General features: G+C 33.9%; 2 protein-coding genes and 1 long non-coding RNA gene across 5 annotated transcripts; all 3 read right to left on the reverse strand.

Annotated features, from left to right (window-relative positions):
- Window positions 1–2,202: 2,202 nt before the first annotated feature.
- LOC106368113 (protein HOTHEAD-like) lies at window positions 2,203–11,602 on the reverse strand. Its single transcript, XM_048741180.1, has 7 exons — window positions 11,506–11,602; window positions 6,919–6,969; window positions 6,181–6,822; window positions 4,609–4,820; window positions 3,132–3,323; window positions 2,502–3,040; window positions 2,203–2,423 (listed from the first exon to the last, which is right to left on the reverse strand). The coding sequence occupies exons 1-7, from the start codon at window positions 11,534–11,536 to the stop codon at window positions 2,360–2,362; spliced, it is 1,731 nt and encodes a 576-aa protein (XP_048597137.1). The 5' UTR covers window positions 11,537–11,602; the 3' UTR covers window positions 2,203–2,359.
- LOC125578449 lies at window positions 8,904–11,490 on the reverse strand. 2 transcript variants are annotated; one of them, XR_007316564.1, is made up of 6 exons: window positions 10,229–11,490; window positions 10,027–10,081; window positions 9,843–9,901; window positions 9,569–9,755; window positions 9,348–9,487; window positions 8,904–9,214 (listed from the first exon to the last, which is right to left on the reverse strand). It is a non-coding gene; the product is annotated as an uncharacterized LOC125578449 (long non-coding RNA). The 2 variants fall into 2 exon arrangements; XR_007316563.1 differs by having other exon boundaries at window positions 9,830–9,901.
- Window positions 11,603–11,905: 303 nt separating the features above from the next.
- Window positions 11,906–15,254, reverse strand: LOC106368111 (protein HOTHEAD-like). Of its 2 annotated transcripts, none has more exons than XM_013807999.3 (5): window positions 14,950–15,254; window positions 14,210–14,851; window positions 12,774–13,177; window positions 12,150–12,688; window positions 11,906–12,071 (listed from the first exon to the last, which is right to left on the reverse strand). In XM_013807999.3, the coding sequence occupies exons 1-5, from the start codon at window positions 15,050–15,052 to the stop codon at window positions 12,008–12,010; spliced, it is 1,752 nt and encodes a 583-aa protein (XP_013663453.2). In that variant the 5' UTR covers window positions 15,053–15,254; the 3' UTR covers window positions 11,906–12,007. The 2 variants fall into 2 exon arrangements, with proteins under 2 accessions (XP_013663453.2, XP_013663454.2); XM_013808000.3 differs by having other exon boundaries at window positions 14,210–14,838; window positions 14,950–15,198.
- Window positions 15,255–16,438: the final 1,184 nt, after the last annotated feature.

Genomic DNA, 16,438 nt, shown 5'->3' on the forward strand with positions numbered 1-16,438 from the left:
TCGGTTTCGGTTATTTCAGATCGGGTTCGGATATTTAGATTTTGAAAAAAAATATTAAAATTTTCATTTTTCAAATTTCTTGTATTTAAATATATAACTTTCACTTAACTATTTTTTGTATTTTTAATAGATTGAATGGTTAATAGATTTGGACATAACATTTTCAAACTAAAAAGACATTAATTTGGTTATTGTTTTTAAATTTTGGATGTAACTTTTTGTTAATTATTGAAATAAAAAGTTTGACATGTATTTTAAGTGCATAGCAAATCATCTTCTACGTAATTGTATGTATATCATATGAATTTAAAATATGTGTAGTATCAATATAAATATTTTATATAAAATGAAAGATGTAAATTAAAAATATAAGGTTAATTATACATATGTTCGGTTATCTTCGGATATCCATTCGGGTTCGGATATTACCCGTTCGGATTCGGATATCCAATCTCTCCTAATTTAATACCCGTTCGGATATTTTGCTACTTCGGTTCGGATTTCGGTTCGGGTTTTTCGGATCGGGTTCGGGTGCCACTTCGGATTTCGGGTAAAGTGCCCACCCCTAATGTGGGTAGTATAGTCATGGATGTAATGGGAATACCCCCATTTTCTACGATATTTTAAGTTTTTCTAATACACAAAATAGTAGTTTATAGAAGTGTCCCATGATTGTTGTTATCAACACCGCCCACGTTTTGTGGTCTTTATCCTAATAAAATAAAGAAAAAATTACACACAATCTATCTATGACTTGCCGTCAAAAAAAAAAAAAAAATCTATCTATGACTTATATGTTTACTCGTTTGATGTTGTTTTCTTGGAGTCTAACACGAACCAAATGTAATCCGAAACAGCTTCTAGGAAGAAAAAAAATCCGGGCGAGTGGATAACAACCAATCTATGCATAAACATTACCATATTCAACAATTACAAATCTAATATGTATATATTCACTGTTTCAAACAAAAATGCATATGTTCATGCATAGACTTTTACCACATTTTGACATTCATCAGTTTAACTACTGTCTTTGATGCATCCAATGCAACTATGTTTCATGCATATGCTTGTTCGAGAGTGTGCATCAAAGAGGACCCAAAAAAGACTCCAAATATAATGACTTTGATCATATATGACCATCTACTTGCAAGGGCATATATATGAAAAATAAAAACTTAATAAAGAAAACCAATTTTTGGAATAAATTTAGATATAACAAGTAGTAGTATATAAGGTTGACTTAACGGTTTCGCCGTAATCTGAAAGCCATCGGAATTGATTGGGTGAAGAGAGACCAAATCATAATAAATATTATAATGTTTTGCAGTGCACCGCCATGTCCTGACAATCTAACTTCATCCTTACGTAGTATGCTGTCTTTACGTTCACATGTTGACCTAATTCGTGATTCCCTTTCGACCTCTAAACTCTGTTTTAACTTTTATTTTTGTTTATTTAGAAAAAAAAACAAGAGTGCATGTTCGCTTCCATGTGAATATATATAGCGCATAAGACATGAACTTTCATCGTGACTGCGTTTGAAATTTTTAAAAAGTTGAAATTGTAAAGGCCATGCATTCATTAATTTTGTCACTGGCTTATTAAGTGCTACAAACCATGCATATGGGAGCTCTGAATGGTCTAGGATCATCAACCATTGTCGTATATAAATATATTTGATACTATATAGTAAAATATTTTTCGGACCATAATAAAGTTTGTTACAAAGATCTGAAAACATTGAATAATTCTTTTAAAATAATATAAACTATTGAAGTTGCAATCACACGTTAGCGTACATATACATGTTACGCTGTTTTTCCTTACGTCAGATCTTATTTGTTTCTTATGTACCTCTATAATGGAATTTGATATGCATTCTTTCAAAACCTTATAAATATTAAAATAAACTAAATTCTGAAAATTCTTAGATTTCTAAGATCACATATAGCAAAAGTATACCCTATGTACTGGTATGTTACTGAAAACAAACCAATCAACAATGTCAGGTCGTCATTTCCTAATTATACTTTAAAAGTTTTAGTGATTAATTAAAACATCAATATTTACTCATGTTCCAGAGCAAAATAACTTAGGCATCATGAATGAATATTGATATTATTAACCACTAAACTTTTAAAGCATGACTAGGAAATGACCTAACATTGTTGAATGCTTTATTTTAAATTACTTAGCATCTTAGACCAAAAAAATATAAATAATAACTTAGCATCTTTAGATTTTAATGTTTTTCTTATATAACATTACATCACGTACAAGAGAAAATGCACATGCAATATGTGATCTTGCAAGCAACAGTCTCCAGTAACAAGAATTTTGAAGCATATTTAAATTATCATAGTTCTTCTTTAGTTTCGAGAAAATCCGCCCTCTCTCGAAGAATCTTCTGCCCCACATACCTACACAATTAACTTTCCAAGAATTATATATGTGATATTTAAATAACTTATGTGGATCATTTATGAGCAATTGTTTACCTTCCGAGCATCATGATCGTGGCTTGAGGATTAGTCCCCGGGGTCTTGAGAAATGTGGATGCATCGACGACTCTCAAAGCATCAACCCCTAATACTTTGTAATCATTGTCGACCACTTTTCCAACTTGACAACCTCCATGGTAATGATAAATAGTCATCACGGTATCTTTACAATATTGCTTCAAATCGAACAATGAATTTATGTGTCTTGGCCTCAGATTGATGGGAAGGGCAAGAATGAGATCCAACAATCCACGCCCGGTCACTCCAGGGAACTTGTACTTGGAGTAATTCTGCGAATTTATCACTTTAATTATAGTACTAAGTCCTTCAACACAGTTATTCAAATCCTCTGGGTCTTGGTAGTAGTTAAATGTCACTGAAGGGTTATCATCTGGATTCGTGTTCCGCAGCTCCAAGTGACCTCTCGAGATCGGTCCATACACTTTCTGAATCATCCCACCTGCTTGTGTTGTAATGTTGAATCGTAGATCCAATAATTTGAAAAAGTTTGAGAGGGTTTTGGTGGGAAGTTTTATCTGCATAAAACATCATACCAATTTTAACATATAGTCTTGTAAGTGGCAAAATTGTATAATGTTATAATTTAAACGTTAATTGATTATATACCTCATTGAGAAGATTTATAACACCATCGAAAAAGCTATGCGTCAAACTAATAGAGAGGCTTAACCCACTCAAACCTTCAATGTAACTACCAAAGTGAGGGATTCCAGCGACTTGGACAAGGGACACTTCTACGGGTTTAGGAGAAGGGATGACGACGGCGTTCATCGGATTATCACCCATTCCTTGTCCGACCACTACAAGAAAAAGCACCGCATGCCGACAGCCATCTTTGTCGGTAAGTAATAGGAACAAGCTCGAACCGATGGTCTTCTGAGAAAACTCAATTAGTCGGAGTTTGGGTCTCGGAAATGGATTGATGTCGGAGCTGTGTCGGAAATTTCCGACGAGATATATCCTCGGAAATTTTGTCGGAATCGTTTGTCGGAATACACCGAGACCGTTTCGATGAAATGTGAAGCCACAAACTCGTCGAAGCATGCTCGGAAGTTGGTTTGTCAGAAGTTAATCGGTATTTACCGAGGCCTTTCCGATGATACATGACATTGAATATACCGAGGAGAAATCGTTACTACAGTATTTCCGGTGAATCTGTTTTACACTTCTGGGAAATTGTTTGAAGACCACCGTAATACACTAATACATAAAGATGTTTTTTCTGGAAATTTAATAGATAAAGACGTTCTTAACAAAGGAACAAATATACACCATTTGATTATTATAAAGATATACACGGGATATATATTGCTTACAAGAAAAATACAGACTAAATAACTCATAAAAACTAAAAAGTATAAAGGTAAATGTATTGAAACACTAAAACTAAATTTTAAAATATTAAAAATATATCTTCTTCATCTTCGTCTTCTCCACACCTTCTGTAAACTCAACTTCTTTGTTGACAAGAAGAATCTCTTGATGTGCATACTCAAATAGCTTCTTAGTGTCTTTAGCCTTATCTAATCTCAATTGTAAAATCGATTTTCTGCAAACACTCGTATATATGTTTTCAAATTTCTCTAGTTCAGATCTACACATGAAGACACACATGAACGCTTATATAAAGAAATACTGAAAAAGCCATGGTTGGTTTTGCTTCGAATGGCGTCACATGTACGCTAGAAGCTATTATGACAATTTTCCGTCAAATCTTCCGAGATCAATTTCTCCTCGGTAACTGCCGAGAAAGAGCTCCGACAATTTATCGTCTACTTTTCCGAAGCCATACCCAGAAAATAATTGATTGTCGGAAATTGATTGTTCCGAGAAATTACCGTCAACATTTTCTGAGAACCTTCCCACAAAACCTGTTCCTCAGAAATTTTTTTGGTTTCCGACAAATTGCCGACTATGCATCTCGAGAAAACAGCGAGAAAATAGATTCATCGGTAATTTCCGAGATGATCCCGACATAATTCATATGTTATCGGAATTTTATCACAAACATGTCGTTACCTTTCCCACAAAAGAAGTTCTCGGTAAATTTCATCGGAGTGGCCATTGTTTTCTTGTAGTGGACCATGGGGTGATCTAGGATGACAGGATCCACCCCATGGTCTGCTAGATGGGCCGCAGGGCCAACACCACTCAACAACAGTAGCTGCGGGCTCGCGATGGCACCCGCTGATAAGAGCACTTCATTCTGTGCGTTATGCGCCGCTAGTTTTGCCGTGTGGAACACTCCATTCGCATCCTGGAAGATCACTCCATTTGCCTTTGGCCTCATAGTTCCTGTAAAAAAAAATCTTATCCGAAGCGTAGAAAAATAATGTGTATGGTGAACGACGGATGACAACGAACAAAATGATCACCATAATTATTGTCACGGCTCTGCATGTGTCATATAATTTTTTTTCCATGAATGTATCATATAAAAAAATTATATGATACATGCAAAGTCGTGCCAATGATTTTTGATGTCCCCCAAAAAAAATTTAAAATAAAATTGTTTATGATGAAATTATATGGTAAGTCATCAAAATATTTTGAAATAAAGTTTTGGTAGAAAGTATATAATTTTAGTTACCGTGTATGTTTAATTTATAAATATGAAACATAAACATACAAATAATTTTGACATAAACTAAGGTTTCTAGTTTCTCTCACTATGCACGGCTCTGGATACATTATTCCTTACAAACACTAAAGCGAACAATTGAACGTCAGCGCTTAAAATGAATATTTAGACAAAACAAGAAGTTTCTAATTTGAACCTTGAGTTTTTTTTTAACTATGTTTTTTTGTGAAACTTTTTTTATAACTATGTTATCACAAAATATGTTACTAAGTAGCATGTACTCGAAAGACGTCTAATAATGGACATAAAATCATAATTAGCAAACAAAGTGACGAGGTTTTTTCCCTTTCTTCTTGAGCTTGGTCTTGAAAAAATATATAGATAATTACTAACTAAAAATAAAATATTTTCCACCACACGTAATTTGATTACATGCAAGAGATAAGTCCTATCTCTTCCACACCTTACGGTCATGGTATCTCCTTCATCGATCATAATTTTGTATAAGCTTAATCGAGGAGTTTGTAGACTCAAATCCATACGTTTTCACATTCAACTAAAAGCTTTCAATATCTTTCCAAATAGGAATCAATCAAGGATCTCAAAGAAACATGGATTGTTTTTTGTTTCTCTTCCAAACGGGGTACCAAGCTAAACGCAAGGAGCATTTGGAGGGTCTGGAAGCTCACAACTAGTCCAAGATCCACTTGGTTCATCAATTTAAATTTCTTTAATGGAAAACCTAAGTAAAACCTCTAATAACTATTGATTATGCAGTAATTTAAATTTTAGTGAACCAATAAGTTGATATATACATTTGTTAGACGGACATTATATCTTTTAGGATTAGAAACCACATTTAGTAGATAAAGAAGTTTTCCGAAGAAAAAGAATATCAGGTATAGAAGTTGTATATATACGGATCTAAAGGGATGTAAATTATTAATTCACATAATCAATATACTAATTTTAAAATGAATATTTGCCTCAATCCAGTTTTCTTTCTATCAATATTTTTGTTTGAATCGTGATTAATTCACATTTGTTCATAACGGAAACTATCAATCAAATTACCTGTGGTGGTGAAGAGGATCTTATGAGCAGAAGCGTGCAAGTAGACAGTAATCTTTTTTGGATCAGCATACTCCAATAGATCCGCTGCCGTGTGTCTCCGACCATCCGGATCAAGTATCGTACCGCCAACTTTCGTCCCATAGATATGTTTGTACGTGAAACCATTGTATGGAGTCACTCCAGCCTCCAAAAGACCATCTATAAACGCCGTTTGCCATCCCTTAATCTGTGGTTCGAACACCAACTTCTTCTCGACCCACTCGTAAGCCGCTTCGACCTCTTCTCTGTCCCAACCAGACTCCGCAACGAAGTCAGCTTCCGCACGTGAGTAGAATCCAGCGTTTATCACCGTTCCTCCTCCTAGCACGCGTGCACGTGAGTTGAAAACGCCGTCTTCGGAGATGAAAAGCTGAGACCACGAGTTTGGAGTTGTGTTCAAGAATGTGTTCAAGAAGTTTCCTATGTCTGTAGCCAAGGGGTTGTCGTAAGGGGAACCACCGCGTTCAAGAAGTAAAACGGTGGCGTTTTGGGATAGCGTTGCTGCTAGTGCACATCCGGCGGTTCCTCCTCCGATGACTATGTAGTCGTAGTGAGATAAGGTTGGTGCTGATTTTGCATCTCTTAAAAAACTATAATAACCAGCTTCACATAACAAAATTTCATCAAAAATTTGGACTAAGTATATACTAGAAAACCTAAAATTTCATAAATGATTAGAGAAGGAGGTAATAATCGTACCTTTATCAGAATAACACGAGCCTTGGAAGACGAAAACTGCGACGCTAATAAGGGCTTTTTTCAAAATCAACCTAAAATTTGGAGTCAATTCCAAAACCAACCTCTTTTTTTTTGTCATTACTATTCATCCTTGAAAGTTCCAAATCCTCCTTATGTTTTTCAATTATTTACCAAAGTGCCATTATTAAATAATTATTTAATAATTTTGAAAATGAGAAAAAACCTATTACACCCTAAACATTTCTTCTTATTTACAACAATACCATTATCATCAATTTTCCAACCACCATAAACCACCATTTTTGAGCTCTTAAAACCTCAAGAATTCAATTTGTAACCACTTTTTTCTCTTTCTAAACTAACAAATCTTCATTTTCTCTCATTTCCTCTTCATTTTCATCTGAAAATCTTTCATAACTTCCATTTTTGTAATCTAAACTTTCATATTTTCGAGTTTATTCAGTGGTTAGTCGAAAAAGGTGGTTCTTTTTGGTCATATTTGGAGCTTGGACGGTGGTAAATGGTGGAAACGAGCTTTACACAAAAAAAAAGATAACTATTTACTGGGTTTTTGTCATTTTTCATATCTGTGTCGCGATAGTAGACTGTTTTGTATGTCTACTCTTATGTGTAGACGTACGATGCGATCTATTGTTCAACGCACAGGTTACTTTTGCAATTGACCAAAATAATTTTTTTTGTATAGTAGACTTCCTTAGAAGTCTGCATCTTAACCTTTGAAAACAAAAACAAAAAAGTAGGTAGACTTACTAAGAAGTTTACGTAAAGAGGTTAGTTTTTGCATTTGGCCAAACTCTATGCAACTTTTGACTTTTCATAGTAGACTTCACGAGAAGTCTACATTATGTAGACTGCTATGAAAGTCTACAAAAAGTCAATTTTGCATTTGACCAAAACTTTAACTCCGTTGAATAGGTTAGTTTTGTATTTGACTAAAAGATTATATAGTTGACCGAATCAAAAAATAGTGTAGACTTCATATTCAGTCTACTATTCTCAGGAAAAAAAAACGTAGATTGCATATGAAGTCTACTTTTTTATTTTGGTCAAATGCAAAACTAACCTTTCGAATTTGGGGTAGACTTCAGTTGAAGTCTACACATGTGTAGACGTTCATATCAATCTATTTGTACAAAGTCAAATTTGGTCAATTGCAAAAACTAACCTGTTTTAAAAAATTAAAAAATGTAGACTGTAAATGAAGTCTCCTTTGGAAAATCAAATTCTGGTTGAATTCTGGTCAATTGCAAAAACTAACCTTTTCAAAATGTAGACTGAAAATAAAGTCTACTCATATAAAATCATAACTTTTTTTTTAAATACAAATGATAACCCATGGATTTTTCAATTGCAAAAACTAACCCTAATTATAGACTAACTTGACAGTCTACAAACGTAAACTGAAAAAACAGTCTATTATTATGTAGACGGATTATAAAGTCTACATAGAAAAATCTATAAAAGATGGATTTGTGTATTATTCGTAATGTATTTTCAAGATTTTTTAGTTTGACAGTGTGCGTTAGTTAATCCTAATGGTCTTGAGGTATTTTGAAAATATAATCTTTTATAATTATTAAATTACCAACATTTTGATTTTACTATCTAGTTAGCTAATAAGTGTAGATGTCTTTATAAGTCTACTTTATAATTTCAAAAGTGAAAAGAGAATACTTGTTGTGGTTGAAGAATGTTAGTTTATGGAAGAGTGATATGTAAGATCATTTCTACGTACCTTGAGAAAAAAATCAGAAATATTAGAATGGGACTCTCTTATGTTGATTATTAGTATTTATGTGTTTTTATTTACTCCTTACCGCACATAATTTTACAATAGAGATAGACAAGTGTGAAACTTATAAACTTATATTGAATTTGTGGTCTTGAGTCAGTATTATGTGCCATGTTTTATTGCTTTTAAGTTGTGTTACGTGATGACATTTTGTTGAACTGTGAGTCTTAACTTTGATGTATTCATTTGGAGTTGTATTAAACAAGTCTACTTTCGGTCGAGTACACTTCAGTACAGAATATCCAAGAAAATTACATAATACAGCAGTGATACAAAAGCACAATACAATATAGCTAGTACAAAGGCATATAATACAAACACCTATTACCAAAAACTTCATATCCTCCAATTCTAGCCAAAAAATGGTTGCACAATCAGGGCAGTTGAAGCGGCCACAAAGAGTGCAATCAACGATAGAACATAGACTTGGCCAATGAATGTGGCCATGGCTTAAAATACAAGAACTCCATAGACATACTGATGCTGCAAAATTAAACAGAGGAGAGTTGACTTTTAATACACACTCATGGATCTATAAAAGCTATGTCTATCTAGAAAACATAAGTTCGGTAATCTAAAAATCAATTTGCATTAATAAAAGACAAAAATTAGAAACCTGCAATGTCCGTAACAGTTGGTTGTGATACAGTATTGACAGTGGATACAAAGCTTCCGCCTTCTTGCAATTTTCTCGTCTCAGAGAGTTTCAAGATCGCTATTGAAGTCTACAACCGGTGGAGAATCTCTCTTAAACGCCTGTTAAACAAACAAATAAACAAAGTAAGACTCAAATCTTTTTTTGCTCTTATGATTAACAGAATTAAAAGTGGGACCAACCTAGACCGAGCCATGCCAGGACTGTAGGTCAGTCCTCTAAAGTGAAAGTCCCAGCCTGATAACCGATAGGCACCTCACTTGCCAGCAAGCTGTCAATGCCGGTTATGGCAGAAGAATCATCACTACTCTAGCTAGATTGCTTATAGCCTACTCATGATTTCTCTTGAAAAGAGTAGAGAAGTTGAACCTGCAAGGAAAAATCAGACTAGAAATGTCAAGGGAAAACTCCAAGGATTAACTATCAAGTTCAGTGAATATTACGAGCTGAAGTTACAATATTGTTGTGATTAGTTGTTTTGAGGTGGCCCTCTTCTTTCTCAAGCCCTTCAAAAGCTGCAAAAAAACAACCACTCGAACTTAAACCAGGCCCTTACGGGTAAAACAAAACTGAACTCTGAGATTTATCGAATCAGTTTGTACATTCACACAAGACATGAACCAGATAAAGAGAAAATTACCTCAACAGTTGGATAGAGAGACATACATACACAATGTTCCTTCGCCGGCTCAGATCTGAAAAAAAAAGCAAAAAGTTACTTAACAACAGCACGACTACGACACGACTCTGACAACGACGACGAGACAGGACATCGACAAAGACTTCAACAAAGACCAAAATCTGTGAATCAACATGAAACAGAACAAATCGAAGACTACTACCTTACAGAGGGAAGATATAGCAGCAGCAGCGGGACGGCAACCAGTGTAAGCGGCAGAAACGGGTTGACTTCACCGGAAATCGCCCGAGAGAGAGAGAGAGAGAGAGAGTAACGGCCGCTAGGGTTTGTCTTTTTTTACCAAATGAAGACTAAAAATTGTATTTATATGTCGGGAAAGTTATCCGGTTAGGTTAAAACTTTTCTGGTTTAATACTTGTTAGATTATATTATTTTGGTTAAATTAAATTGTTTCCGGTTCCGTAGACACACAAGTAGGTCTACAATCGGTATGTCTATTACAATTTTTTATATATATATTTATATATTTATATAAATTATTTTTTGTTCTTTATTTATATATATAATTTATTTATTTTTTCTTTATTTTTATAATAAGTTTAATATATGATATCATTTCCGTTTCCATAAAAACAAAATTTAATCAATCTTTTTTGTAATTTCAGGTCTTATTAAACTAAAAAAGACGTCTACTATACCCTAAATTAATCAATTGTATCCTAGTAGACCAAAAAGACGTCTACTATACCCTAAATTTAATTTAAAATTTAAGATTTTTTGTAAATACCAATAAAATAGACTGAAAAGGACGTCTACAGATAAATAGACTTTATTGTAGGTCTACGAAACCCTAAACCCTAAACCACAAATCTCAAACGCTAAATGTTTTGCTTGATAATCAAAAAGTCTCAATTGTACAAAATATAAACTACTAAACATTACTATGCAGATTTAAGATAACAAAACAATAAAAAAAACAAAATCTAAAATCCAACCCTATGAAATCAACTACTAAAAGACATAACATGTAAGAACATTTTGTTTCTAAACTATGAACATTGTCTAACACATGATAACCAAATTAGTATATATTCTTCAAAATTGTTCAATTATATGAAATTTTAATTTATTTAGTTCATATTATCCATTATATTGATGATTAGTTAAAAATATCACAATAATTATTTTTATACATTTTCAAAATTAAATTATTAGATCAAATTAGAGTGTAGACTACAAAATAAGTCTATAAGGTAGACATCGTAGGAAATCTATATATATGTAGACTTCTTTTATTACGTGTAGACTTCCGAAGGATAGAAACGTAAAATACATTTCTGTTTTTTTGTTTGGTCATAAGGGTTAACTAGTATTTTCACTACCCTTTTAGGTTGGTTTTGCATTTGACTGAAAGTGGGGTACACTTTTAGATTTGACTTGAATATTTGGGTTGTTTTTAGCAAATGTCCCCGCTAATAAAACGAAATAATCGGAATATATGGAAATCCATTCTGGTGTAAGATTATACTCTAAGTTTCTTTCTACTTTCTACGTATATCTTTTTGGGGTAAAAAGAACTAGGTTTCATGCGATTATATAATACTGAAGTGTATATCATCAAGGTCACGGTAAAGTCTTATTCGATGGTGGTTTTGGCTTCTTCTAATAATTTTTTGTTTTTTTAATTTCCGACGCAATTAATTTGGTCCATATACACAACTACGTTCCTTGTTAGATCTGTTTGGTAAGAAAATTTCCACGTTAATTTTTTTTCCTAGTAATATATGGTCGATGTAGATCGGATATGGATCTAGCTTTTCAGTTTAGGTTCGATTTTAACCTAGTAAAATAACTTAGCATCTTTACATTTTAATTTTTCTTATATAGCATTTCATCACGTAAAAGAGAAAAATGCACTTGCAATATGTGATCTTGCAAGGAACAGTCTCTAGTAACAAGACTTTTGAGCATATTTAAATTTTCATAGTTCTTCTTTAGTTTCGAGAAATTCCGACCTCTCTCGAAGAATCTTCAGCCCCATATACCTACACATTTAACTCTCCAAGAATTACATATGTTATATTTAATAACTTTGTGTAGATCATTATTGCGCAAGTGTTTACCTTCCAAGCATCATTATCGTGGCTTGAGGATTAGTCCCTGGGGTCTTGAGAAACGTGGATGCATCGATGACCCTCAAAGCATCAATTCCTAATACTTTGTAATCATTGTCGACCACCTTTCCAACTTGACAACCTCCATGGTAATGATAAATAGTCATCACGGTATCTTTACAATATTGCTTCAAATCGAACAATGAATTAATGTGTCTTGGCCTCAGATTGATGGGAAGACCAAGAATGAAATCCAACAATCCCCGCCCGGTGACTCCAGGGAACATGTACTTGGAATATTTCTTCGAATCTATCACTTTAATTATAGTACTAAGTCCTTCAACACAGTTATTCAAATCTTCTTGTTCTTGGTAGTAGTTGAATGTCACTGAAGGATTGTCGTCTGGATTCGTGTTCCGCAGCTCCAAATGACCTCTCGAGATCGGCCAATCAACTTTCTGAACCATCCCACCTGCTTGTGTTGTCACATTAACTCGAAGATCCAATAATTTGAAAAAGCGTGATAGGGTTTTGGTTGGAAGTTTCATCTGCATAAAACATCATATAAAAATTACATATAGTCTTTTAAACAACTCTAGTAGTTAAATAATGGAAATATATTATATGAAATACCTCATTGAGGAGATTTATAACAGCACCGAAGAAGCTATGCCACAAACTAATAGAGACACTTAACCCACTCCCACCTTCAATGTAACTACCAAAATGGGGGATTCCAGCGACTTGGACAAGTGACACTTCTACGGGTTCAGGAGAAGGGATGAGGACAGCATTCATCGGATTATCACACATTCCTTGTCCCACCATGGGTTGATCTAGGATGACCGGTTCCACTCCATGGTCTGCTAGATGAGACGCAGGGCCAACACCACTCAACATCAGTAGCTGAGGGCTAGCGATGGCCCCGGCTGATAAGATCACCTCATTCAGTGCACTATGTGCAGCTAGTTTTGCCGTGTGGAACACTCCATTCGCATCCCGGAAGATCACCCCATTTGCCTTGGGCCTCATATTTCCTGTAAAAAAGCGTAAGAAAATCTTTATCTGAACCGTGGAAAAATAGTTTGTATGGTGAACGACGAATGATTGTGATGGATGACAAGTGACAACGACCAAAATGATAACAATAATTACATTTTCCTTACAAACACACCAACGCGAGCAATTGAAAGTCACCGTTTAAAATGAAGATTTAGGGCAAAGACGAAGTTTATAATTTGAATCTTGGGTTTGTTTTAATTATGTATCACAAAACATGTTATTAGCATATACTCTTAAGACATCTAGTAAATAAACATAAAAAATCATAATTAGCAGTAGCACACTTAGTTTATAATTTGAATCTTGAGTTTGTTTTAATTATGTATCACAAAACATGTTATTAGCATATACTCTTAAGACATATAGTAAATAAACATAAAAAATCACAATTAGCAGTAGCAAACTTAGTTTTTTTTCTTATTTATCTTGGTCAAGAAAAAAAAGAAAATTGTTAACTAAAAAACAAGTTCTGAATATTTTCTCTTTGTTTTTTTTCTAGAGCCATAATTTGATTACATGTAAGATAAGATAAGTCTATCTATATCTTCCACACCTTACAGTCATGTCGTCTCCTTCTTCAATAATAATTTTTTTAGTTATTAATCGAGCATTTCTAGCTAGACCAAAATTCCTACATTTTCACATTGAATTAAAACATCAACATCTCTCCCAAATGGGAAAACATTTGTTTCTCTTTCAAAGGCTCAACCGAAAGAACATTTGGAGTGTCTTTAAGTTAGGACTAAGCTAGCTAGTCTAAATGGTCGGTCATGGGCATAGACTAATCAAATACTGGCAAAAGGTCTCTAAATTTTTTGAAGAAAATTATATAGAATTAAAATCCTAAGTTTGTAAAAAAAAAAATTAAAACCCTTACTAAATTATCTACAGCCACAGAATCTCAAGACTGGCCCGCCCTGAGTCTAAGATCCTCTTGGTTCATCATTCTCGAACTTCTTATAATGGAAAACCTTAAAATGGACCTTTAGTTACTATTAATCAAATACCTGTGGTGGTGAAGAGGATCTTATGAACAGAAGCGTGCAAGTAGACAGTAATCTTTTGTGGATCAGCATACTCCAATAGATTCGCTGCCGTGTGTCTTCTACCATCCGGATCAAATATCGTACCACCAACTTTGGTCCCATGAACATGTTCGTAGGTGAAACCATTGTAGGGAGTCACGCCAACCTCCAAAAGACCATCTATAAACGCCGTTTGCCATCCCTTAATCTGTGGTTCGAACACCAACTTCTTCTCGACCCACTCGTAAGCAGCTTCTACCTCTTCTCTTACCCAACCAGTTTCCGCCACGAACTCATCTTCCGCACGTGAATAGAATCCAGCGTTTAGCACCGTTCCTCCTCCTAGCACGCGTGCGCGTGTGTTGAAAACGCCGTCTTCGGAGATGAAAAGCTGCGACCATGAGTTTGGAGTTGTGTTCAAGAATGTGCTCAAGAAGTTTCCGATGTCTGTGGCCGTGGGATTGTCGTAAGGGGACCCACCACGTTCGAGAACTAAAACAGTAGCGTTTTGGGATAACGTTGCGGCTATTGCACATCCGGCGGTTCCTCCTCCGATGACTATGTAGTCGAAGTGAGATAACATTGGTGCTGATGTAGCATCTTTTGAAAAACTGTAATAACCAGCTTCACGATAGCAAAAATTCATTAATTTTTTTAAGTAAGGATACACTAATAACCACCTAAAGATTCATAAATGATTAGTGAAGGAGTAATAATCGTACCTTTGTCGGAATAACACGAGCCATGTAAGATGAAAAATGCTACGCTAATCGAACGAAATAATCGGAATATATGAAAATCCATTATGTTGTATCTTTTTGGCATCAGAAGACCAGATTTCAGGCGCTTTATATAATGGTGAAGTGTATGTATATCATCAACGTTACTAGAGTTTCTCCTCAATGAAAAATTCACCAATAAATTACTAATATAATAATATATTTAAGTTAAAGAAACAAAAATGTAGCATAATTTTATGCCTTTTATTATTTTTCGAGCGAACAACTCTTTTTTTTAACTATTTTTTGCAATATTAATTTTTTTTTGTGTGTGTGTTTTTATGTGATTTTTACAAACCCACCCTTTGTCTTCTTTGAAAAACTAGCATGAACAAAGTCATAGTGGTTTTGTCTTCTTCTAATATTTAGACTTTTACAAAAAAAATCTAACACGATTAATTTAGTCCACATACTCAACTTCTCCGTTTCAAATTAGTTTGGTAAGTAAATTTCCACGTAAGATTTTTGTTTTATGATTAGTAACTAGAGTTTATCCCGCACATCGTGCGGATATATTTTTATTTTACAAATACTAGGGGTTTTCCGGCGCTACGCGCCGGTTTTGTACGTTTTGTTGTCTAATAAGTTGTAAAAGATTTGTTGATCCATTTTGGTATTGGTTAGTGATAGTAATATATTTGTATGTTTTGTAGTTGTTCACGCAAAAAATGAGTATCGTAAATGATAGGAGCAGTAAACTATAATATTATATAGGTGCCAGTTACACCAAAGTAAATATAATTTGGATAATAAAATGAGTGTGTATCTTTACATATATCAAGTGAAGGCTTTATGTATTGAATCAAGGACACCTCTAATCGACACATACTTCTTAGAGATATATTTCCCAACCAACACATATTTAAGCTGTGCTTCTTTCGTGGTCTAATCTAATTTATTTAAATATAACTTTAACAATACCACTCATAAGCGTTGCGTGAAAGTGAGTGTTTGTTTAGGTTGGATTTGCAGGAGTTTGGGCTGCAAGTTATTCTTGTAAAAAGATGTGGGATTAGAGGAGATTGCATGGGAACGCAAAGAGAAGGGTTAATAAGTATATAATATTATTGATAAATTGAAGTTTTTTTAGCACTTTAGAAGGAACGGATATTTAGAAAAAAAAAAAAGGAGAGCAGGAAACAAAGCATAAAGCTACAAAGTCAAGATCAACATAAATCTAGAAATTTATAATGGCGAGAAATAAAAATATCTAAAATGTGAGAAAGAAAAAGAAAAATATCAAAAAGAAAAATATCTAAATGAGGACAAAAGTGACATAAGTGATATTGGAAATTAGAACCCAATAAACTTTTTATTTTTTTATTAAGTTGGCATCATAAATTATTTTCTCTACATACCGAACAATTTATTTTTGTAGGAAGCCACCTGATCAATACAAGGAAAATGGAAATATTAAAATTTAAAAGTATGT

The sequence above is a fragment of the Brassica napus genome, chromosome A9 (assembly GCF_020379485.1).
Source record: "Brassica napus cultivar Da-Ae chromosome A9, Da-Ae, whole genome shotgun sequence".
NCBI lineage: Eukaryota > Viridiplantae > Streptophyta > Magnoliopsida > Brassicales > Brassicaceae > Brassica > Brassica napus.